General features: G+C 45.1%; 1 protein-coding gene across 1 annotated transcript; it reads right to left on the bottom strand.

Annotated features, from left to right (window-relative positions):
* Nucleotides 1–397: 397 nt before the first annotated feature.
* NCMAP (non-compact myelin associated protein) lies at nucleotides 398–25,343 on the bottom strand. Its single transcript, XM_020800076.3, has 4 exons — nucleotides 24,974–25,343; nucleotides 3,847–3,942; nucleotides 2,502–2,586; nucleotides 398–1,769 (listed from the first exon to the last, which is right to left on the bottom strand). Exons 1-4 carry the CDS (start codon nucleotides 25,341–25,343, stop codon nucleotides 1,613–1,615), a joined length of 708 nt encoding a protein of 235 aa, XP_020655735.3. The 3' UTR covers nucleotides 398–1,612.

Below are 25,343 nucleotides of genomic sequence, written 5' to 3'. Positions count from 1 at the left end.
GAGACAGTAAAAGAGAGCTGGATCAGTAGAGATTGTTGCCACAAGAACACAGGGGATGTTCTGATAATCCCTCAATTCCATGTGCTTAAGCTTCCTAGACTGGTCGTTGAAACTTACCTGATCTCCAGAGTGACTCAGAGATGCCAGACAGGCTGTGTGAGAGACACGCACACAGTTGTGTTCTCCAGGAAAGAAACGGAGAAGGAACTCAGAACACTACGGCCACTTCTAGCATCTGTCACTTAAGGCAGGTGCCCCCCTATGTTTAAGGACAGGGTCGGCCCCGTGACCTTCCATGCTGTTTTGTAATTTTATCAGCTACCTAATAGTTTTCCTGGGAGTTCATACGAAATCTTGCAGAGTGTTGCACTTCACTGTCAAGACCTGAAAACGAAAATGCAATGTGCCTTTTTTGAGGCAGACATTATTTATTAGGGGGGGAAACCCTATTTTATTCAAGTTACAGAAAAGCAGGAATATTCACAAAGCCCACCTGGTTCCATAGCATCCTAGCTGTTCTTTGCTGTCTTGCATTTTAAAAAATCATCCTATTTCTTTATTTAATAAAAAAAAACCTCTCCAAATAAATAAATAGTTTCTTGCATGTCAAGATTTCACAAGCAAACTGCCAACTTAATAGATATTGTGATACGAGACATCTCATGAAGGATCAGTCACAAGGACTGTAAAATACCATTTAAATTTGATTACCTGCATTATTAACGCCCAGGTGAGATAGCCGTTAAACCCAAATAACTTGTCATTTCAGACTCCATTCACTCATTTTTGTCTTCTGTTTGTTTTAAATGTTGGGTTAGTTGAGATAGCAATCTTCTGTGGATATTCACAGTCAAGACCAATGTTAAATTGTAAACTGATCCATATTTTTTTCCCAAAACAGTGGTGCAAGATTACACAATCAACTGAACACATTAAATGTTCGCAACCCACTAGTGGAGCAGCCGCCCCCTAATATCTGCCACCTGAGGCAATGTCTCATTCTGCCTAAGGGTAGGGCCGGCCCTTTGACTACGGCTTTTGCAAGCAGGCGCTCCTCGCTTGCTCTGATCGTCACGGCTCTCCCCTGACTAGGCAACAGCGGAGGCCTTCCAAACAGATGATGGCTTAAAAAAAAAAAAACATCATGGCGCAGGATGCTTCCGGAGTGGAACAGGAGTGGAACCTGAACAGCGTAAGAGGACAAGAGTCAGGTACTAACGAATTAGACAAAACAGCTTCCAAATCCCCCAAGCAACAATGAACCGTTCTTATCCATGGCCTTTCAGATACACGAGAGCCGAGCGGCAACTGGAGAAGCAAGGAAGTCTCTGTCCAACAAACAGGCAGCTTGGCAGCCCCTTCACACCCCTGGTTTTCTAAACAAAGCCGTAACATGTTCCCGACCAGATCACCTTGGTTAAACCAAGAAGCCCCGTCTTTTCCCTTCTAAAAGGAAGAGAGAGAAACGTAGCTGACCGGCCACAGAAAGTGGGCCGCAGGCAACGAGACCCATCGCAGTCCGTTCTTCTTCTCTGTTGATGAGTCTGGGCCCCCGTGAGACCGGGAGGCCCATGTTTTCTTCTTGGTCGTCCTTCTCGGAGAAGCGTGCGCCTCACGGTCTTCTGTTGGGCACATGAACGTCCACAGGGACAAACGTCACTGTCGTGTGGCGTCCTTGTGTGTTGGGGCAGTTGGGGCTCTGTCCTAAAATCGAAGGGACGGTGTTTTTAGCGTTCTTCGGTTCCAGCTCTCGCTTTGCCCTCATGCGTCTGCAAGGGACAAAAGAAACATTATGGCAGGACTCGTCAGGCCTTGAGTGGCCTTCTCTTGGGGGGGTGTCATCTGCCTTGACATCCAGCTGTGTCCTAAGATGGGAAGGACATCAGCTGAACTCCCTGGTCTCTCACAAATAAGTTATATCTGGGACCCTCCAGAGGACTTGGGCTACAACTCCCATCATCCCCATTATTGGCTATGTTGGCTTGTGCCGATGGCAGCTGCAATCTAACACATCTGGAACAGAGATGAGGAACGTGAAGTTGGATAACTCCCAATACCTCTCCACTGGTCTTGTTGAGCGTTTTGTCAACATGTGTTTAGTAACAGGAGCTATTAATTCCTCCCTATTTCTTTTCCACTGATTTTTGGGAAATCTTTTGTTCAGTGCTTCCTAACCTTGGGTCCCCAATTGTTCTTGGACTATAACTCCCGGGAATTCTGGTCCATACAGCTAGTGGTGAAGTCTTCCGGGATTTTTCATCCATAGTGGAGAACCACTGTTTCATAGGAATGACACGTTATCCTGTACACAAGGCTTTTTACCTAAGGCCATGTGCATAGCTACACTGTGAATGAAAATGCAACAACAGCACAGACTCCAGAAGGACTCCCAGGCAGGAACGCCCTGCCAGAATGCACACAACTGTGCTGCACCCACCAGCTTTTTCGTCCTCCTAAAAAAATTAATGGACCTTGAGCCCACAGCTAAGTGGCTGACTCACCTGTTATACATTTTCAGCAAGAGCAGAACCACCGTGAATATAATTATGACACCCACAACAATGGCTGCTATAATTGCTCCAGAACCTAAAGTGAGGAGGGAGGGGGGGGCAAAACAAGCATTAGAACGAATGAATTTGAATTAGCTTTTCGTTTCCGCCACACACGACAAAGTGGTTACAAGAATTCCAAAAATTTAGCCCTGGGAGTCTGTCCGGTTCTCCCACCCCCATCCATGGAACATTAATTTTTAAAGGATTCTTCATTCCTCCATCTTGATTTTAAAATAACCACACACACACACACACATTCTAAAATATGCAAGATTGGCTTTGGTTTTTGATCAGACTATTCACAGGAATGTTAATGAGGATAAAATGGGGGGAAAGAAAAACTCTTGTACATAATACTGTACAGGTTTTTTTGGTGGTGCTGGGGAGACAAAAATGTAGGAATTAAAAATAACCACTGTTCTTGTCTCACCAGGTAAAAATATCCTAATGTAGTGGTTCCCAACCTTGCTCCTGGACTACAACTCCCAGAAGTCCTGGCCAGCACAGCTAGTGGTGAAGGTTTTTGGGAGCGGCAGTTCTGGAACATCTGGAGGCCCAAGCTTGGGAACCGCCATCCTAATGGATTGGGATCCGCCTAATGGTTAATACCTCGTTCTGCATGCTAAGAACCATGTCTCTGCGCGTTTCCTTTTGACATGGGCGGGGGAATAATAAATCACAAGGCCAGTTGTTTGGTTTCAAGACATAGAACATGTCTCTGGAATAGCATTCCAGACTAGGGTTGCCATAAGTCTGGATCATCTTGACAAACAACAGAAACTGGTCTGGAGGCTTACATCTAGAGCATGAAAAGCACTACATTTCTTCTCTGTGTCTCCAGTTTTATTAAGCATCCAAATGATCGTTCTGTCTCTTTTGGAAAGGGAATGATTCCATCTATTCTTACCATATATAGGCCAAAATCCTGCTAAGGCTTTGCACCAGCATAACGCAAATGGTGTAGATCTCATAGAATTGCTGGGTAACTCAGTGGTTTAGGTATTCGGCTGCCAGAGGTTGAGAGTTCAATTCCCCACAGTGCCTCCCTTAGCAGGGGCTGGACTTGATGAAGGGGGTCCCTTCCAGCTCTGCAGGTCTAAGATTCAAAAAATTGCTGGGAGCTAAGACGTTAGCCTAAGCACTTGCGGTTGCACATTGAGTTACATGACTTCTGAACTCACAGCGCTCTGCAGAACAATTCACACCGACTGAGTTATGTCAAGGGGCAAAAGTAATAGGATTTGGGCCATAGAGTTTAAGAGTTCCATCAATGCCCACCCTGTGCTCATCTTACTCTGATAAAGAATTTGTTCTTGAGACTTTGTGGTCCCGTTGGTATAAGATAAGGCACCCTCAGTTATTGGCACAGCTGTTGTCATCTTGATTCCAGCTAGAGAAAACAAAACAATAGGCATATTATTACCGTGCAAAGGGACCGTTAGAGCAGGGGAGATTGGTTATGGCCTATATGTGGCCCCCAGGAGGCCAAATGCACTTCCTTAAAACCCCTAAGCTTTCCAAGTATCCCAATAACCTAATTTAAAAATAATAATAATAATGAGGGAATTTGGCTTTGAAAGTCTCTTTGGGATGCTGGAAAAAGTTGCCATGTTTTGAAGAGACGCCCAGCACTCCTGGGGCCCCTCCGACACCAAAATTAAAAAAGGCGGACATTTTTTTGTCTCTAGAAGGTGCAAGGAGCATATCGGTATCTCCTCCATTTTTTGCAATTTTAAAAAAATCTGGTGGTGCTGGTTTGACCTTGAGCAGCCCTTCAAGGTCAAAGGATGAGGATGTGCAAGTCTCCAGGCCTCAGGGAGGTGTCCCCCTCTGAATTAGAGGAGCAAAACTGCAGAAACAGTACATCCTTTGTTGAGCCAGGGTCTGATCACAGCAGAAGGTCTGCAAGCTTTTTTTTGGTTGCATGGTGATCTTTGGTCTTATGATGGTGACAACAAAGGCGATGGCTTGCAAAGCACCTAAAGCTGTCTGGCGCTATCTTAAGACAGTGCGGTGACTTGGACTAAATCTCCCAGAAGCTTTTACCACTAGCTGTGTTGTCCAGGATTTCTGGGAGTTGAAGTCCAAGAACACCTGGATACCCAAGGTCAGGAAGCACTGGAGGGTGGCCGACCCGAGGTCTCTCTATCCTGACTCTGGATTCAGAGTGTTGCCCCTAGAAGCAAAGGGACCAAAGGCTAGTGATTCTGAGCCCTGGTTCAAGACCGCCCTCGTTTCTCCACTTGGTTGCAATTCATATTACCACACAAAACGGAGCATGTGGCTATTGGTGTACGGGCCTGTTACTCTCTCCTCTGGCCAAATAGGCATTGCAGGCTCTTAAGACACCCAGCACCGCTGTCAAATCTGTTTATCAGCAGGAGAAGGGGGATTAAAACATAAGAAACAAACTTTTTGTTTGTTTGTTTTTCAAACCACAGGCAGGCCTCTCAGAACGATTATTGTTTGTTTCGAGCCTCCGGGCTCAATTTCAGTCTGGCACTGGCCGCCGACGTAATTACTTATAGGAAATGTACCCAATTTGTAAATGCCCTTTTTTTTTGTTTTTTCAGATGCTTAAGAGAGGGGGGAAAAATATCAGCCACCTGTGTTGGAAGGTGGAGAGGAAATAACCAGATCACAGCCTGTGCTTGCTAAGAGCGGAGCAGGGGCCAAAAAACCCCCAAATCCGGCTCTATAATGGGAGTTCTATAAATATGAAGCTCAATAAAGCAAAACAAAAATGGGGGGAAAAATTGGGTAATTGCTGGCAGGAGCTTTGCCCCCAGTTCTCAAAAAGCTGTGAAATAACAAGGGCTTGCTATTTCTAGCTCAAATGGGAGAGAAGTAAAAAATGAAAATAACTCGGCCCTCAATCCATAACTAGGTCACGCTCCTTGACGTGAATGGTCCCTTTGTGCCCGCCAGGCTGAGTTACTTTTCGTAACTCGATAATACACTGTGGTCACGGATCCTGTGTGCCTCGCTCCCTTCTTTTGAAAGAGCTGAAAGTGCTCCTTCTTTGCTCCACTCTTCGCGCCCACTGAATGTGATTGTTATAGAGAGTTAGTTGTTCTTCCCCACTTCAGCCGGTCGTGTCAGCGCTATTTTGGTGGCGCGTGTTGAAAAGGCGGCTGCCGCTTCTCAAAGCGGGCATCTGTCGTCGCCTCCCACTAACCCGTCCAAGAAAGGAGACCGCCGAACGCTTCATTCTCGCTTAACGGGGAAATTAACACAGGTTAACACTGAGCCTTGCAAGAGTTTGGCAACCACGAGGAATGAAGAGGAAAGCTGGGCAAATATTATTCTAAAGCAGGGGTAGCGGGCATGAGGGCCAAGCTACATGTTACACACAATCAAGGTGGCGTCTTTATCGTTGGTAATAGTTTGACTCTGGGTATTAATCTGTGGAGGAGACTCTTGAGAGTCCCCTGGACTGCAAGGAGAACAAACCTATCCCTTCTGAAGGAAATCAACCCTGAGTGCTCACTGGGAGGACAGATCCTGAAGCTGAGGCTCCAATACTTTGTCCATCTCATAAGAAGAGAAGATTCCCTGGAAGAGACCCTGATGTTGGGAAAGTGTGAAGGCAAGAAGAGAAGGGGACGACAGAGGATGAGATGGATGGACAGTGTCATCGAAGTGACCAACATGAATTTGACCCAACTCCAGGAGGCAGCGGAAGACAGGAGGGCGTGGCATGCTCTGGTCCATGGGGTCATGAAGAGTCGGACAAGACTTAACGACTAAACAAACAAAAATTAATTTGTGAGGAGTCGGTTGACCTCAGACATTTGACTACCTCCTCGGAGTTCAGAAAAGTCATTTTTCGGGAGCACAACTTCCCAAATCCCTCAACCAGCACGGTCTGTTAGAAAAGTTACTTTTTTGGACTATCAAATCCTCCAGACAGCAGGACCATAGCTGGTTGGGTGAAGCTCTGGATTCTAATACTTGTACAGTGGTTCCTCGCTTTACGATTGCCCCACATTACAACAAAAGCGCTTAACGACGAGCTTTTTGCGATCGCAATTGCAATGGTCTGAATGGGTGAATTTTGCTTTGCATTGATTGGTTCCCTGCTTCGGGAACCGATTCTTCGCAAAATGACTTTTTTTAACAGCTGATCGGTGGTTTCAAAATGGCCACTGGGTGATTAAAATGGCTTCCCGCCTTGTTTAGGGACGGATTACTCGCTATACAGGCAGCGAAAATGGCCGCCGTATGGAGGATCTTTGCTGGACAGTGAGTTTTTATCCCATTGGAACACATTGAACGGGTTTCGATGGGGTTTTTATTTTCGCTTTACAATGTTTTCGCTTAGCGGCAATTTTCCTGGAACGGATTATCGTCGTTAAGCGAGGCACCACTGTAGTCCGAAAGAAGAGAAACTTCTCAAGCTTTACATTCGGAGGTATAGTGGCAAATGGCTCCCACCTTCCCTCAGGTACAAAGGCAAATCAAGAAATGTTGGCGTCTGAGGAAGAAACCCCTACAAACAGCTCTCTCCAGCACAAGGAGTGAAAAGGGAATGAATGAACTGCTGTGTAGCTCAGTGGTTGGGAGTTTGATTCCTCCACTGTGCCTCTTTGACGGGGGCTGGACTTGATGATCTATAGGGTCCCTTCCAGCTGTGGAATTTTAAGATGATTATTATTAAGTCAGGCCCCAGACTGTATTTTCAGTGCTAGAACTGAGGTTTACAGCTTTTCTCACTCAAAAGCTCAGACATACAGACTCCCAATTTGGAAAAGGAGCAGAACCTTTTCTACCCTTGTTCATACTATTAAAAATCTGGGGGTGGGTGGGTTCAGAAACCCTTGTGTTGCAAACTGTGAGATCGACCAGTAGGTCCACCTGTGGTGCCATTGGAAAATCCGGCAGCATCAGTTCTTGGCGTGTCACCCAACGTTTACAATCATCCCCTCTGCACCACATTGAGGGCAGAGACAAAATACCGCCTAAATTCTCCATAGAAGCAAAAAAAATAAAAAAACCAGAATAAACGGAGGCCATTGTACTTTGGGCACATCATGAGAAGATAATAATGCTGGGAGAAACTGAAGACCACAGGAGCTGGATCGCTGAGTGGCTAAGGCATCTGGCTGAGGAGCCCGAGGTTGGGAGTTCGATTCCCGACTGTGCCTCCTCAAGAGGAGCTGGACTCGATGATCCAACGGGTCCCTTCCACCTCTGCAGTTCAAAGATTATTAATAATTAAAAATCATCAACTCGCTGCCCTTTCAATTGCTTGAGCTGACGACTTAATCTGCTTATTAGCAGGTCTGGGGGCCAAATATCAGGATGAAGACCTCTCACTTTATATACCTCTGAAACCGCCAAAGATCTCCTGGTATTACAATACACCTTAAACATATGGACTACCTACAGACACTGTGTCTAATTGCTGCTTTAAAAAAAAAAAAACCCTTTAGCTACAGTGTAAGTTAATGTTTGGCTTCTGGAGGTTTGCTGTCATGTGGAAATCTGGTAATACATAATTGAATTGATTAAACCATAAATCTTGAACCGACAGGAGTATTTGCTCACCAGGAAGCAGGGTGTTGGGATGACATGGACCTTTGCTCTACGAGTCCTTCTTTATATCCTTACAAATGACAGCATCAAAACCAGTGGACCTCTTGCTGTTTTAGTGAGAGAAATGGGTCTCGGAGGCGAGCAAAGAACACAGAGGCTGACAAAAGGGCGAACCAGCTTTTCTGTTATTCCCAATCTCATGTTCCTCTGGCTGCTTTGTGTTTAAAGCAGGGAGGAGAAAAGAGCAGAACAACGATATCCACAGGGGATTGGGTCCAAGGCCCCTCCTGCCGCGGATGCTGAAAACTGCGGAGGTATCGAACCCTCACCACAGGGATGCCGGCCAGAGCACTTCTCCATCCTAAGATACTTGGGTGGAAACCTTTAGAGCATGTTGCTTATTTTAAAGTTCTCTGCTTGACCCTTGAAGCCAAATATGGTACTCCCTAAAGCAAGTAACATATTTTTCCATGTATAAGACTATACTTTTGTCTAAAATCTTTAGACTAAAAAATTGAGGGTCGTCTTATACATGGAAGTAAGCTGAGGAGAGAACAAAAACAAGTGGAGGGGAAAGCAGGGATCAAAGCGATCCTGCAGCACTTTGATCCCCTTTCCCCCTACACTTGCTAAGCCCCACTTAGATCTCTTAATTTTGGATTAGAAAAGTGGGGGGCGTCTTATACATGGGAGCGTCTTATACACGGAAAAATACATGGTAGCCATAAATGCTCTGGCTTGGGGTAAAATGTTGCACATAGGGCCACCGCTTCCACACCTGTGTTCCTGTGGCAAATGCGCAGAAGCTCCAAATGTATGTAATTTGGAAGGACTAGTTGAACAAGCAGCCTTTCAGTTAAGGATTTGCTTGACAGTAGCAGGTCCCACTGAGCACCAAGGAGCTGCCATGCCAACACACACACACACATGTTCCTCCCATTTTATTCATGCTGGGCATAAAGACTCTTTTTCTCCTCCTGGATCAATTTCTCCCTCTTTTCCTCCTCAACAGGAACCTGATTCTCAGTTTTTGTGCCTCAATGGAGGACAGCGGAAGAGGGGGGGGGGAACGGCACAGAACCCTCCTCCTCCTCTCACACCCCTGGCATCAGCCGATTCGGTGTCCTCAAGTCGGATAAAGAAGGCATTTCTTCCGTTAGGTGCTGACTTGACTCACTCCTTCAATGGGCTGGTCAGCTTGGGCAGAATTTCCTGGACGGCGAGCACGAGGAAGGCCAACATTTTAATGATTATTATGATTATTAATCCAAGCCCTGGAGCTAATGGCCAAAGAAAGCATCTGAGGGTATGGAAACTGGCCAGGAGCAGGGGTGTGTGCATGAGGTGGCTGCCCATATTCAGTCGAAACGTACAATAGAGAGCAGTCATAGAATGCCCAGAGTCCAGCTCACTGCACAGATGTGTTTTCCTGCCAAGTTCACGAAGGACTGCCTGGCAGAGGCTGGTGGCTGTAGTCCAAAACTCTAAATCGGCATAGTTCTTATCTCTATGAAGTGGTGCCTCGCTAGACAGTTACCCCGCATGACAGTTTTTTCTCTAGACATTGACTTTTTGCGATCGCTATAGCGATTCGCAAAACAGTGATTCCTATGGGGGAATTTCGCTGGACACTGTTCGGTCCCTGCTTCGCAAACTGATTTTCGCTAGACAACGATTTTGACAGCTCCCTCCGTGCTCGCAAAACGGGTGTTTTCGGGACCTAAGCTTCGCAAGACAGCTATTTAAACAGCTGATCGGCGGTTTGCAAAGCGGCTTTCCTATAGCCGATCTTCGCTAGACAATGATGATTCTTCCCCATTGGAAGGCATTAAACAGGTTTCAATGCATTCCAATGGGGAAATGCCTTTCACTAGACGATGATTTTGCTAAACAGCTATTTCAGTGGAATGGATTATCATTGTCTAGCGAGGCACCACTGTATATTTAGCTGGATTCTTTGATTGTCATTAGAGACGGGCACAACCCGAACCATGCATGAACCAGAAAAATGGGCTGGTGCATGGTTTGGTTTGTGACCCAGCTCGAGGATCCTGTTTTACTGAAAGAACATGAAGTGCTGGGCGGCGGGTGCATGCGCAGAGGGGCATGCACCCACTTACTATCTGGGTGGCAGACACCCAAATAGCAGCGGCCCAAATAGCTGGAAGTGGGCCTGCATGCCTCTGGAGGTCGTATTAGTGAGTGCTCCAACAGTGGGAGGAATTTAAGAGAAAATTAGACAACCCTCATATCAGATCTACTGTAATTTGGATTTGGATTCCTGCAGCGAGCCAGAGGTTGGATTTGATGGCCTTATTGGCCCCTTCCAACTCCATTACTGTATTCTATGACCCACAAAATTATTATCTTCACCCTTTCGGAAGGCAGGGATTACATAGTACTTTCAACCGAGAAGATGATGCAAACAATCTTTGGCACAAAACAACTTTTTAACACAACGAACACATTAATGTGAACGACACCACTTGCGCTTCTTTTGTTGCCTTGGAAAGGCCGTTCATGTATTTTAAAACAAATAATCTGCTGCCCTGCGTGTGCTCTGCCCATACACTTTGCTTAGCAGAGGGAAAGGATGTTTCCTTTGCACAAAGAGATCGTTTATGCGAATTGCGGAGACCTGAATGAAAAAGGCGAGTGCTTTTTTTTGGTCTTGCTCGTGCCTGGACATGAGAAATCTTTCAAAGCTTGAAAACAAAATGCTTTGCTGAGGTGCAGGGTAGATTTTAAAAAAATCAATGATTGTTTTTACAATCAAATTGAGTTAAATCGCAATGTAAATCCCGATGTCAATTTTTACAAAATCTTTTTTTTTCATATTTAAATTGCAAAAGAAACCCCAAGTTTAAAACCATTTAAATCGTGATTTAAATCAAATCCAGTCAGCAAGTTGTCTTGTCAAGTTGAAATAACGTAAATGTCATGGCAGGAAAACGCTGGTTGTGGGACTCGCTGCCAAGTCAGACTTCAGGAACTCAATTTGGACTTGACTTGGTTTCCCCCCCCCAAAAAATGACTCAGAATTGACTCGTGTGACTCAGAACCCATCCCTCCCTTCCTTTTTTCTGAGGAAAGCAGCCAGCCAGCCAACATACCAACCAACCACCCAACCACAGCTAGCCAGCCACCCACCCAGCCAGCCAGCCAGCCAGCCAACCAACCAACCAACCAACCAACCAACCAACCAACCAACCAACCAACCAACCAACCAACCAACCAACCAACCAACCAACCAACCAACCAACCAACCAACCAACCAACCAACCAACCAACCAACCAACCAACCAACCACAGCCAGCCAGCCAACCAAGCAACCACAGCCAGCCAGCCAGCCAATCAACCAACCAAAGCCAGCCAGCCAGCCAGCCAACCAGCCAACCAGCCAACCAAACCAACCAAACCAACCAACCAACCAACCAACCAACCAACCAACCAACCAACCAACCAACCAACCAACCAACCAACCAACCAACCAACCCAACCAACCAACCAACCAACCAACCAACCAACCAACCAACCAACCAACCAACCAACCAACCAACCAACCAACCAACCAACCAACCAACCAACCAACCAACCAACCTTTCACAAGGACACCAAGCATCATCCATAATTTTAGGCCACTGGCTGTGCTTGCTGGGAGGCTCTGCCACCTGAGGTCCAAAAAGGCCATTTCTCCCCATCTCTCTGCAAGTTAAAATACCATTTTCATTTTTGGAAAACAGAATCAACAACGAGGCACGGATCCTACTGAGATTTTGCTGAGTGGAAAGTCCCTTCTGTGTAGTAATGTGGGATCACATGCCACTTGTGTACGTGCTGCCGTTGCACAAGGGAAGGACGGGTTGTAGAAGATCACAGCTTGTGCAACTGGTCATTGCACAAGCAGTGCAATCCTGCAAAACTACATCAATGGCCCTTTCTGCTCAGAGGAAGTTAAATAGGATATTGGTTCATGTTTCTAGCAATTTGTAACTAGATACTTTCAGGCTCTGAGAGGAACTACAGAGGTGCTGTTTATAGCAATAAACACACATGTCCCATAATACTGGGTTGGGCCTGATTTTATCCCTGAACATCCATGTCTTTCACTTCTCTTCCATGTGTGCCTATAACTCACCCTCTGCCTTCCACTGCCTTTTTCGTGGAGGAGGAAATGCTGCCTTATAGATGTCAGGAAACATAATGCAACGCAAGCACTCAAAGGTACAGAATAAAATGACATGCCGACTTTGCAATCAGCTGTGGAACTGTCTTAAGAAGTAAAAGACATCTGTTTTTTCCCATTACAAGGTTTTGAAACTCTGGAAACTGCAGATTAGCTTGCTTTTTGTTCACTCATTGCTCATCAAGAGATAAACAGTTGAGTTGACTGTCCAGACATAGCCACTTTGAAAAACCTGTTTTTGGAGAGGTAACACCTTATTTTCTTACTGCAAAGCTGGCATCTCAGCCATTTTTGTCCTTTGAGAAACACTTGTTTTAAAACACACTGCAAGTATGAGATGACTGCACCCTATGTCAGGGTTGGACGCCAGTTAGACATATGCTATATTTTGCACAGAAAATATTTCATACTGCACCCCTACCAGAAGATCACTAAACACAAAATTAATGTCTGCATGTTACAAAGAAACTGCAGTCTCAGAATGTAAAAGACAGTACGGTGTACTGTTAGAAGGAGACCACATTGTGGAAGAGGAAAGCCATGTATATCACCTTGAGCTCATGGAAAGAAAAGTAGAGTATCGCTATAAGTAATAAATATTAAAAAAAAACCTGACACCCCTCCCAAATACTAACCCTTTCTTAGAATTCGAAGATTCACTGTCCATATTTAATTAATTCTTGCAAGGTCCAGGTGAAACAGGCAACCGTAGCACAGGTATCCTTAGACAAGGAAGGCTTCATCAGTTACAGCTGATATGAGTAAGCTGTGGAAAAATATTAGCTACGAGTCCACAGTATTACCACGCTAGAGCAAGACCATAAGCCCTACTTGCCTTAACAACTGATGCCAAAAATGCTGTACCTCTCGAATTTCAGCCTGCCCAGTAGCTGTTAAAAAGCACAGAATGTCTCATGAAAAATATAGAGCAGAAGGAAGCTGTGCATGCATTCAAAGTGGCTTTCTTTTCGCTGGGGATATTAGTTGAGCTGGGATAACTGTTTCCGCAAAAGCCCTTAGCTGGAAATTGTCCTTTCCCCCATTTTTTTAATGACTCATACAAAAAGTCATGGTCAGAGAAGGCCTAAATCAAATTCCACATAAGGGAGGAACTAAATTCATCCCAGACTCAGCTGGAATATTTGTTAAAAGCAGGGATCTGGATAAAAATGTCATTTTAGACACCGGCCTTTCTGCTTTCGGATTTTCTCTCATCACCGCGATAAATGAGATTTCACTTATTCAATTTTTTGGTTCATTTCTTTCAAATTAATCAGGCAGCTGTGTTTGGGGACCCTCCTGTTGATTTTGCTGAGGAGGATCACACCTTTGTATCCATATAAACCTACCCCACTGGATCTGGGGAACTGGTTTTCAAATGGCCTCACGAAATCTCGTTACAAATCATAAAGAAATTCCCCATCCAAGGGGAAAAAAGGATGGGGGAAATCCAACTTCCTCATTCTCTTCCCCTCCAAGATTACATATTCTTGAATATTTGGGGAGGCATGACTACATGAAAGCATCTGAATGTAGCTACATTAAATAAACTCTCCCTTTTTAATGTCATCATTGTAAGTGAGGCATTCTGGGAAGCGATAGCCCCAAAAGTAACTTTTCCAAAAAAAAAAAAAAAGGCTCCCGATTGGCACACAGTGATAAAATACACTTTCAACACACTGGTTTGAACAAAGAAAATCACATGCACCATAAAAACCATCACCACCATTCCGGCTGATGGGGAGCAGAGCCATTTGACCAGCGCAGCCTGAAAAATCACTTGCTTTCTTCTTCCCTCCTCATCCGTTCTTCCTTTCATGTCGTGTCATTCTAGAGTATAAGCCTGCAGAAATCTACTGACTGTGCTGAAGTAGCTCAGGAGCAAGGCAGGAGTACTCGGAATAAAATAAAATGATAACAGCAGAGTTTGTGCAACATCCGATAAAGCGGAAACAAATAGTAGTCCAGAAACACTTGGCAAAATATATACGTCTTCTCCACCTCATCACAGAGAGGGCCCTTCAGGCCTCTCGAGGGCGGGAATTCGACAATCTGGGTGCCATGACTAGAGATGGGCACGAACTGGCAAGCCGGTGGTTCGTGATGGTTCGTGGGTAGCCACGAACCACGAACTATCACAGTCCCCCTGAAAAACAAACCGGTTCATGTCGTTTTCTGGTTCATGGTTCAGTTCTTGCCCATCTCTAGCCATGAGCAAAATGGCTTTCTCCAGTATCCCACCAAGCTCCTCACAAGATCGCAGTGGGTCATTCAAAGCCAGGCCTCAGAGAATTGTCTACGGGGACGACTAGGGGGCCTGCGTGGGAGGAGGCGGTCCTTCGTATACCCCCGCAAACACATAGGATATTATTCCATCCTCAAGACATAAAGCTCCTTTTCAGCATTTTGAAACCAAGGAAATCAAAACAATGGACTCCCCTCCTGCCACAAAGTTACAGGAGGGAAGTTGTTAGCAAAAAAACAGGGTGTTGTTTTCGATACGGTTAACAATCTTTGCGAAGTTAAGGTAACCGGCTGAATCCGTTCGTACACCATTTCCTCAGTTCAAGGAAACAAATGAGCGGGTGGCCTAAGAGCCAAAAAAGCAGGTAGCTGAAAACGTTCACATCAGTATCACATTTCTTCACTGCCTTGAAAGGTGGACCGTGGCCAACTGCGGTAGGCACCGCGCAAAACGTCCGTACTTTTCTCCTTTTACAGAGATCACAGTTTCCTCAGATGCTACCAAGAGCACTACCCAACCGTACGCAAGGAATCTTCCAAGCACCATAAAAATCACAGACGCTCCGAAAAATGACTGAGGTACCACTTTCATGCGTACACACCTTAACCAGGTGATCATCTGGTTAAGAAGGATTGCCTGTTCTCAGCTTTGCTGCGCCAGTTTGCCCAGCATAACCCCATGTGTCCCTCTGTTTTCCCCGCTGAACAGTTGAGATAGTCGTGAACATTCCGTGTCAACTCACCAGCTGGACTTCTAGGCAGTGCTCTTCCATAAAAGGAAGTTGAAGCTTTTACAGCTGATAGCTGGTGAGGGTTTGAACACTACACCTCTGTTTACATCAGGGTAGTGTTCTCTTTTTTTAAAAATTTCTAAAGCCTTTTTTAAAAGAGGAAAATGGAGATCATCATTGTCATTCACTGGATAAGTGATTCCGTCTAATTACTGAGCTGCAAATATAAAATAAGAATGATCCTCTGGACCATTTGCACCACTGACAACGGCTCAGAGTGGTTAAATAGCTCAGTCCTCAATTTCAGCAGAGTCAAGATCTGGAAAACCCCTCTAACCACTACTAGATACTATTGTTAACGCAGTTTCAGCATAGTGGCAGCTGGGTGGCCTCATTCCTGCTTAAGCAAAAGCTTGGCTGGGAATAATTTTAATTTTTGGACCCCAATGTCCAGAACCTCTTGCTGGTTGGGGATTCTTGGGATTGTAGTCTAAAAATAAAACTTCTAAGTTACGGTTGTTGCTCGAGGCTTCCAGAAGCTGCAGTCCAAAAAAGCAGTTTCTCAAAGGTTTAATCAAAAGCAAAGATTTAAGTAAGAGAAGTCTGTGACAACCATCTCTTCCCTATAATGGCAACCCTTTGACGTTGCTTCTTCCTATTCTCAACCTTCCTCTGGCTACCTGGATTGCTTGGAATGGTCATACATTTATCCGGATTGGCCACTTGCCAACCACTCAAGCTAATTATTATCTTGCTCTTGACACAGCCAGAAGTGATTGATGTAGGCATTAAGGTGTATAAATTCCAGGAACCACCTGACAAATTCAACCTTAGCTGGCCGACATTGCAGAAGATATTACATGTTGGCCAGTTTCTCATTCTCTGAGACTTCCCTGTAAAAGAAGAGCCAGGAGCCTTGTAATCCTAGCTTGGCAATAAAATCTTTAGCCTCTGTGTGACAAAATTGAGAACTTGGGGTACATGAAATATGAAACTATTTTGCTGGACTCTTCTATACTTCTGTGAGCCTAGGAAGCTAGCCTCACATGCAGAGGTCAGTGTGGAAAGAGACAGTTCACACCTTCAACTCATCTCCTGTCATTGAACACTTCAAACAAAGGGCTGAGCAAGGGAGCAGATGCTTCCATGCTTATCATTATTAGAGGACATATTAAAACTGCTCCAAAGGGACACTGACGCTTTCTGCGTAATCCAGACTTGAAAGGAGTCAGTTTGAAGCTTTCCCAGAAAGCAATGTAGACGTGGCGATGGAAATGGTAACAAGTCAGGAAGCTGCCTTTTGTCGTGATGGAACATGAAAAGGACCTAAGATGAGCTGGCAACCGGTGCATAATAACTCATTCACTTGTATTAAAAGGAAGTAGGGAAACAAGTTAGCAGGCTGGCATGTATCTGAGGAGACCGGTGCCTTGCTTCCCTGCTGTTCAACTAGACTCAGTGTGACTCATGAGGCAGCTCTGGGTCCATTTGCCATCTCACAAAGCTGAGTTGGGAATTAGCACTTTGTACATGTCCCTGAAATACACAGTGCCTCCACTCAGGTGTGAGTACAGATAAGGTAGATGAATTGTACTAAAACCAGTCCTTGCTTTGACCAGCTACGGGGATTTTTTTTGCAATGTTTGTGTGTAGGAGATACCTTGGCAGCTACCTTGCATGGTTGGTGCGCTCGTTGTCAGTTCTTAGCCTTGGGAATTGTGTGTGTGTGTGTGTGTCTCTGTGTGTGTGTGTGTGTGTGTGTGTGTGTGTGTGTGTGTGTGTGTGTGAGAGAGAGAGAGAGAGAGAGAGAGAGAGAGAAGGACTGCAGAAGTGGGATTTTCACTCACACACACACACCCGTCCTTTGTCCATCTAAGGAGCCTATTCAGACCAGGGGGAAGTGAAAGCAACGTATAGAAGATATCAGGGGTCTCCTACCAACTCTCCTCAGACTGAAGAAGCTACTTGGATGAATAGCAAAACATTTCAGCCTAATAAGGAAGACGTCCAGTTGCCATGACTCAACTTTTACATGATTTAAATCGTGATTTAAATCAATTTGATTGTTTAAAAAAACACATTAATTTTTATCCACCTTAGTTGGGAGTGAGATTATTCCAGTCAAGCTTTCACCGTCTTCAACACATCTAACTCTGCCTCAGCATTTCCATCCCAGTATGAGGAAGTGAGGGGAAAGGGCCTGACCGAGAAACCATATCACTCCGTCTTATTCATGTGTTTACTGCTTTCAAATCGCCTGAAGAAAGAACCGTTGCCTGTTGGTGAAAATAATTAACGATAATTCCCAATTCGTGTTTAGCTGCAGCAACAAGAATATAACTTCTCTGCTTCAATGGGGTTCCTGAAATGAAAGAAGCGTGAGGCAATCAAGAGTGGGGTTTTATGCGGAAGGATTCTGAGCTCAACTCAGCTCCAGTATTATTTATGGCAAACTAACTCCTACCCTCTGAATGTTCTCAAAGACACCATGTTCTTAAGGTTGGTGCATCGTCATCATAATTACATGTTGTCGAGTCACTTCTGACTTATGGCAACCCTTTTTAGGGTTTTCCAAATAGAGAATAAAAGGTAAAGGTTCCCCTTGACAATTTTTGTCCAGTCGTGTCCGACTCTAGGGGGCGGCGCTCATCCCGCTCTTCAAGCCATAGAGCCAGAGTTTTGTCCAAAGACAATCTTTCCATGGTCACATGGCCAGTGTGATTTAGACACGGAACGCTGTTTACCTTCCCACCGAGATGGTACCTATTTATCTACTCGCATTTGCATGCTTTCGAACCGCTAGGTTGGCGGGAGCTGGGACAAGCAACGGGCGCTCACTCCGTCGCGTGGATTCGATCTTATGACTGCTTGGTCTTCTGACCCTGCAGCACAGGCTTCTGCGGTTTAGCCCACAGCACTACCACGTCCCTGTCAAATAGAGAATACTGAGATGTAATTTACTATTCCCTTCTTCTGGGGGTTCCCTGGGACTGTGCAGCTTGCCCAAGGCTACCCAGGCTGGCTCTTCATACAGTTGGGAATTCAACTCCCAATCTTGGGCTCATGCTCTATTAAAAATTAAATCAGAAATTAAATCATAAATTAAATCACAAAGAGAGCAACTCTAAGACTAGCCCATCTGAAACCTGAGATGGGCTTTTGGCATCCTGTAGGACTCCAACTCCTACCAGCCCTGGCCAGAAAGCCTAATGATCAGGCCTAATGGGAGTTGTAGTCCCAGTCACCTCTCGAAGGCCACAGGTTGTCCATTCCCACAGTAAAGAGGAACCGCAAGGAAGCACAGGTGGAGACTGAAGCGCAAAAGTAGCCAGAAAATGATATCAAAGAAGGAAAGCGGGCTCAGAACAGGACGGAAGAACATAAAGAAAGTTATCAATCAAAATAAAAGCGTACATGGTGAAACGTATCATTTATCCAGTACAGCAAACACTCAAAGTGACTCAACGTTTACCTCTCCAAGGTATTTCTAACTTTGCTTTGATTTTAAAAATAAAACCATTCAAGAACAGACATCGGAATAAACATATTGCTTTTTTAAAGGCATGTTACGCTTAGATAAGGAAAAGAAAAGCAACTGATACGCAGAGCGAGAGACCGGCGGAAACTGCACACTTAACTTCCACTGACCTCCTAGCCATAAGGTGTGCCTTTAAAAATAAGTATGGACTAAAGGCTCGAAGCTGCCTCGATGATTTGGGCTGGTTTTGCTTGGCAAAAATAAGATGGTGTGGGGAGGTTCAGAGCGGGAGTGCAGGGTTGGGATATGACAGGAAAGGGCTCTAAAGCTAATGTGGCATCAAGTCAATTCTGACTTATGGTGACCTTTTCCAGAGGTTTCTAGGTAGGGAATAATTTTGGAACAGCAGAGCTGAAAGGGACCCCAAAGGGTCATCCAGCCCAGCCCCTGTCAAAGAGGCCCAGTGGGGGAATCGAACTCCCAACCTCGGGCTCCACAGCCAAAGACTTAAACCACTGAGCTCTCCAGCCGTTCTTGTCATAACTGTGCCCAGCACTGCTTTCCAGCCAGAAACCTCAACCTCTGAACTATTGAATACTCAGAAGACACCCTGGCACTGTGAAGCCTGCCCAGTTGGAGTTGGCTTAGCATCACATACCGTATTTTTCTATGTATAAGACACCCCCATGTATAAGACACCCCCACTTTTCTAATCCAAAATTAAGAAATCTAAGTGGGACTTACCAAGTGTAAGGGGAAAGGGATCAAAGCACTGCAGGATCACTTTGATCCCTGCTTTCCCCTCCACTTGTTTTTGTTCTCTCCTCAGCTTACTTCCGTGTATAAGACGAGCCTCAATTTTTAGTCTAAAGGTTTTAGACAAAAGTATAGTCTTATACGCGGAAAAATACGGTAATAGCAATGTCCAAATTGGCCACTAGAATAAAGCCACACAGTTTAGCCTTTTCCTGACGTTATGTGCATGTCTCCTCCTCTGGTTGGATTTGATTTTAATTAAATCGCTTTAAATCATGATTTAAAATTTTTAAATTTTAAGGGGGTTTTTACCATCAAAATTTTAAAAATCAATTTTTAAGTTTAAGTCATGCTTTAAATAGATTTTTTTTTGTTTTAAAACAAATCACTGTATTTTTTTAATCCACCCTGGTCCTACCTCTGGTTTAAGTGCTGGCAGCTGGAGGTTTAATTACAACCAAAGACATATAATCTGGTCACAGATTTAATTGTTTTTCAATGCAATAAGCTGTACACCACTTCGGGCACATCCTTGGGAGAAAGGTGACATAAAATGGAATAAAAGAAATAAGCATACCATATAAAAATCCAGAAAGCTTGTTCCCAGAAAGATTTCTAATGCCCTAGATCAGGGATGGGGGACATGTGGCCCTCCAGATGTTCTGAATGGCATAACCCATTGTCCTGTATCACTGAATATGAACAACATCTGGATCACACATGTTCCTTTCTCATCCCTTAAATCATCTGGGGTTCTATTTAGCACGTTCCTTTGAAATATTTCCATTTATAGTTTATTTGAAACATTTGTTGACAGCAAACAAAGCTGAAGGAATAAGAGAAACTGAGGGAAATGACTGCTGGGCTAATTCTGTGCACTATATAAAAATACCTCTAAAGTGTTTTCCCCATCATTGAATAAGTGGAGCTGACAGCTTTTATTAAGAAAATCAAAATGTACAAAGCATATTGGGTGGTCCTTTTTGTGTTTCAACGAAAATTACATTCTAAAAAGCTTCCAAGCTCAGTGAAGTTATTTCCAAGTAAACAGGCACTGGAATGCATTATTATTACTATTATTGTTGTTGTTGTTATTGTAAAACATTGGCTGGTATTATATAACAGATACAAATTTTAACTAAAAATCTAAGTTAAATCTGTTAAACATCAATGCAGTATGTATGCTGTTCCTAATATTGCCATTTTTGTAGCTATTATTATCGTTGTATAGGTATACAGTGGTGCCTTGCTAGACAGTTACCCCGCATGACAGTTTTTTCGCTAGACATTGGCTTTTTGCGATCGCTATAGCGATTCGCAAAACAGTGATTCCTATGGGGGAATTTCGCTGGACAATGTTTGATCCCTGCTTCGCAAACTGATTTTCGCTAGACAACGATTTTGACAGCTCCCTCCGTGCTCGCAAAACAGGTGTTTTCGGGACCTAAGAGACAACGATTTAAACATCTGATCGTCGGTTCGCAAAGCGGCTTTCCTATGGCCGATCTTCGCTAGACAACGACGATTCTTCCCCATTGGAACGCATTAAACAGGTTTCAATGCATTCCAATGGGGAAATGCTTTTCGCTAGACAATGATTTCGCTAAACAGCAATTTCACTGGAACAGATTATTATCGTCTAGCGAGGCACCACTGTACCATGTATATACTTACAATGACAATAAATTAAATTACATTATATCATCATCATCATCATCATCATCATGATTATTATTATTATTATTATTATTATTATTATTATTATTATTATTATTATTATTATTATTATTATTATTATTATTATTATTATTATTATTATTATTATTATAGAACTGCAGAGCTGGAAGGGAGCCCATGGATTTTGGAGTCTATCTCCTCATTTATTTATGGTATGTGCAAACTGTCGTAAGAAAAATACATAATGCCAATTACAGTATAAAACTGCCTAGTTCGGCTGGTTATATCTCCATTCATTCAATTACTAATCAACTGCAACAGGGTCCATGACAAGGTGGCCACGCCTTTGACTTTCTGCTCATCGCTCCCCTTTCCACAGCACAGTCTTCCTCTGATAACACTGCTATACTAATTCATAGCTCACCTTTCCAAAGGTGACTTATCTCCATCCGATTCACCATTTAGGAGAAAAAGAAGGGCAAACAGAGAGGAAAAACAGAGAGAGCAACTGTAAGACTAGCAAACCGATCTCTTATCCAAGGCATGAAACCCACAAGGTGCCTAATCTATGCACCACAACAGTAATTCCCAGCTGTGGGTCACCTGGGTATTCTTGGACTACAACTCCCAGAAACCCCGGGCAGCTGAGAACCACTTCATTAGAACAGACTATGTGGTTTGCAAAAAAAAAAATCTTTAAACAATGACCAGTATTTTATTCCCAATATGTTGCAATAATTCATGCAGTAATGGATTAGGACTCGGCAGACTTAGGTTCAAAAATTTACAGGCAGGGCACTAGTAAACCGCTCCTTAAATATCTCCTACACCTAGGAAACCTTATTTGGGTCACCCTATGGAGAAATCAACTGAACAGCACATGACATAGAGTGCACGAACATGGGGAAATTGCTCGGATTTTAATTACACAACGTGGTCTGTATCGCTGATCATGCTTCATATAATCTTGAACTTGTCAGCAGGTAACAAACCAAACCACACCGCGTAACCTCACTGCTAGTCTCAACCGGAGTAAACCGTTGATTCAACTGGGTTGACGTAAGGGTTGACTTCCTATTCAGCCATCGATCCGACGGGTCTACTCTGGAGCCGAGACTAGCACAACAGCCGTGCAGAGAGCCCGGTGGCATTTTAAAGGATTTTTGAAGTCCGTGGGCCAGTCTCCAATGCTCAGTTGGTCGTTCAAATCCCATTCATTGTTTCTCTGTTGACAAGCAACCTACATTTGTGACCTGCGTGGCAGGTGTTCCCCCCCTCCCCAGTTGTTCCTCAGATCAACCCTTGCTTTGTGATCCATGAAACCCTCAGATCGAAAAAGTTACAAATTCACCAGCAAGAAGACACATGAAATAAGGCACCCCAAAAATCGGGAGCAAAGGGGTGGGGAAGGTCGGCCGGTTGCCTTGAATTCTAACAGAGCTTGGAAAAGTTTTGTTCCATTTTCTGACTTCCGACTCTCTATATTCCCCTTAGGGGAAATTCTTCCAAGCTCTGATTTTATTGAGGTATTCAGAGTCCTGTGTGAGAACCTCTTGCCACAGGACAAGAGCTGGACTTTAAAAAGTAACTCTTCAAAGCCTCGGCCGCAGGTCAGCCTTCCCTTTGCATATACAAATCAGATGATGCCAAAATCGGACGACGCCATCCAAAAAAAGATGCATAATCAGATTTCGAAGAAAAAGCAGCAACACACACAATGGTTGAAAGAGATAGTGACTGGAAGACCATAAAGTCAAGACACAAAACCACCAAACTCTACACCACCAGAAACAGATAAATGGCCAGGGAAGGAGGGGAAAACCCCACTTCCAACCCTACGGGGGTTTCCAAACAGACTCGTCCCTCTCCCTGGCGTAATTCCTACATAGAAAGCAATAAAATTAACCTTCAAAGATCGCATGCAGCAAGCTTATCGCTCTGCTTGGAAGGAAGTCATCCTGAGTTCGCTGGGCCTCCCAGGAAGTAAGCAGGTGCAGGACTGGATAGCTGAATGGCTCAGGCAGAGGTCACGAGTTCGATTCCCCACTGGGCTTTCTTGACAGGGGACTCGATTAATAATAATAGTAATACTGCTACTAATAATAATAACAAACTACTACTACTACAACTACTACAATAAGAAATTTCACAACTATGATAAGAAGTGCTACAAGCACTTGCAGATTTCAGAAAGAATACCATGAGAGCTACAAAAAATGACAATATTAGGAAAAGCATATAGTACTGTATATTATGTCAATACAGTATTTAACAGTATTTTGGTTAAAACTTGCATGTGTTATGTAATACCAGTCAATATTTTTATAATTTTGATTGACTAAGCCTTACTATTATTGTTGTTGTTGTTGTTGTTGTTGTTGTTGTTGTTATTGTAGTAGTAGTAGTAGTAGTAGTAGTAAAACAGGCACAGTCAATCAAAACTGCAAAAGCATTGACTGGCATTATTACTGTTATTGCCATTGTTATTCAAAAACGCCAGCCACCATTTTAGCCAGCTGTATTTTGTTGTGTTGCCCGATTCCATTTGTGTTTTCCTTTCTGCCACTTAAATGGTTGGCTCTCGGCTGGAGACTAGGTTAATAAATAGGCTCATAAATATAAATTATTTTGACCTCCTGAGTTAAAAAATGACTCCAGACAAGAAAAGTCTCTGTGGGAGACTGTGCCGCAATCCAGATTCAGACTAAACAATGATAATTAATTCTCTATCTCCAAAACAGAACTTGGACATGTCCTGAAAAAATGACTCAAATCCTCAGGATCCCCAGAAGGGGCCAGCGGCCCACTTTGCCACCTGCAGCCAGGTACTTCGACCGGCGAGAATGCCAAGGGTAGCTCTGAGCATGAACAGAGGGCTCAACGCCACACAGCTGGTCCTCTCAGCCCTTCAAGCGGGGAGGATCCAGGGTGGGGGTCCCCTAACCAGGAGGCAGGATCTCATCTCCAGGCAAGCCCGTGTCTAAGCAATTCAAGGCAATCCATAAACTAAGGTTCCGAGTCCCGGGGGCTTGTGCCAAAAGAGGAACGGCGCCAGCTTCAGGGGGCCACAGAAGTCCTGGTTATGTCAGTATAAACTTGCAACGCGGGTCCTTCTGTTGTTATAAACTGAAGCCAGGAAGTCACCTCCCGTCCCAAGCCTCTCTCCCACACGGGCAAGGAACGCCAACCTTGGAAAAGTTACTTTTTTCGCCCCTCGCCGCTCCTACGCTCAGCGAACAAAAGCCGGCTAGGGGATAATGGGAAGTGTAGTCCCCAAAAAGAGAGAGGGGAGTGTTGTCCTTTGACCTGGGGCACGCGTCGCTCCTCCCTCACCTGTCCACTGACCCAGGTGAGCGCGACCCATCTCCAGGTGATGACTGACCGACCGCCCCCCCGGTTTAAAACGATGGGGGCGGCGGTGCAGCGAAGGGGCTTCTCCCACCCAGGGAGGAAAAATCCGATCGGGGGCTTTCGGGATCCCGGACCCTCCGGCGAAGGTCTCCTGGGGAGAAGAGCTGGCTCAGCGGTCCTTTTTTTGGGGGGAGGGGGTCACTACAAGACCCAGAATCCCCTAGCCGCGGATTCTGGAACTTGTCGTCCCGGGGGGGGGGGAAGAAGAAGAAGAAGAAGAAGAAGGCACTTCGCGGAGTTCTACGGGAAAGTAAGCCGGAGGAAAAAGCGGACAGGTCGGAAAAGGGGAGGCGCAGGATCGGGGCGCGCCTCCTCGGGAGGAAGATCCGGCAGACGGCGGTGGGACGGGGGATCGAGACCCCCTCGCTCCCCCGGGGCCCCGATCCCCCGTGCTACTCACCTGCTCCCGAGGAGACCCGGCCAGGAGAGTGCGGGGGTTCTCTCGGGGCGGCTTCGCGCATGGAGTCCGGCCGGCCGGCCCCTCCTTCGCCCTCGCCCGCCTCCTCCTCCTCCTCCTCCTCCTCCTCCTTCCAGGTGATCCGGCGGGGCTGGGCCGAGGCCAAAGCCACGCCGCTCCGGGGCCGCCTCTTCCTCCTCCTCCTCCTCGCCCGGGTGGCAGGGCTCAAGGAAGGCTGCTCCTCCTCCTGGCCCGAGCTTCTCCGAGCATGTGCAGAGCGCCCAGCCCTGCTCTCCTGCCTCCTCCTCCTCTCCCCTGCGCCGGCGCCTGGCCGCGAAAAGGCAGGTGGTTCTTCAAGAGTTCCTGAAAGCAT

The sequence above is a fragment of the Pogona vitticeps genome, chromosome 9 (assembly GCF_051106095.1).
Source record: "Pogona vitticeps strain Pit_001003342236 chromosome 9, PviZW2.1, whole genome shotgun sequence".
Lineage (NCBI taxonomy): Eukaryota > Metazoa > Chordata > Lepidosauria > Squamata > Agamidae > Pogona > Pogona vitticeps.
Note: the sequence above shows the minus strand (reverse complement) of the source record. Positions and strands in the feature narration are given on the sequence as shown.

What these genes read in the sequence shown, in the direction of transcription:
- NCMAP (XM_020800076.3), bottom strand. Translation starts at nt 25,343, where the DNA reads ATGCTTTCAGGAACTCTTGAAGAACCACCTGCCTTTTCGCGGCCAGGC. An exon ending in CCGGGTCTCCTCGGGAGCAG is followed by an intron (nt 3,943 to 24,973) that starts GTGAGTAGCACG and finishes TGTTTTCTCTAG; the next exon opens with CTGGAATCAAGATGACAACA. An exon ending in TTGCTGAAAATGTATAACAG is followed by an intron (nt 1,770 to 2,501) that starts GTGAGTCAGCCA and finishes TGTCCCTTGCAG; the next exon opens with ACGCATGAGGGCAAAGCGAG.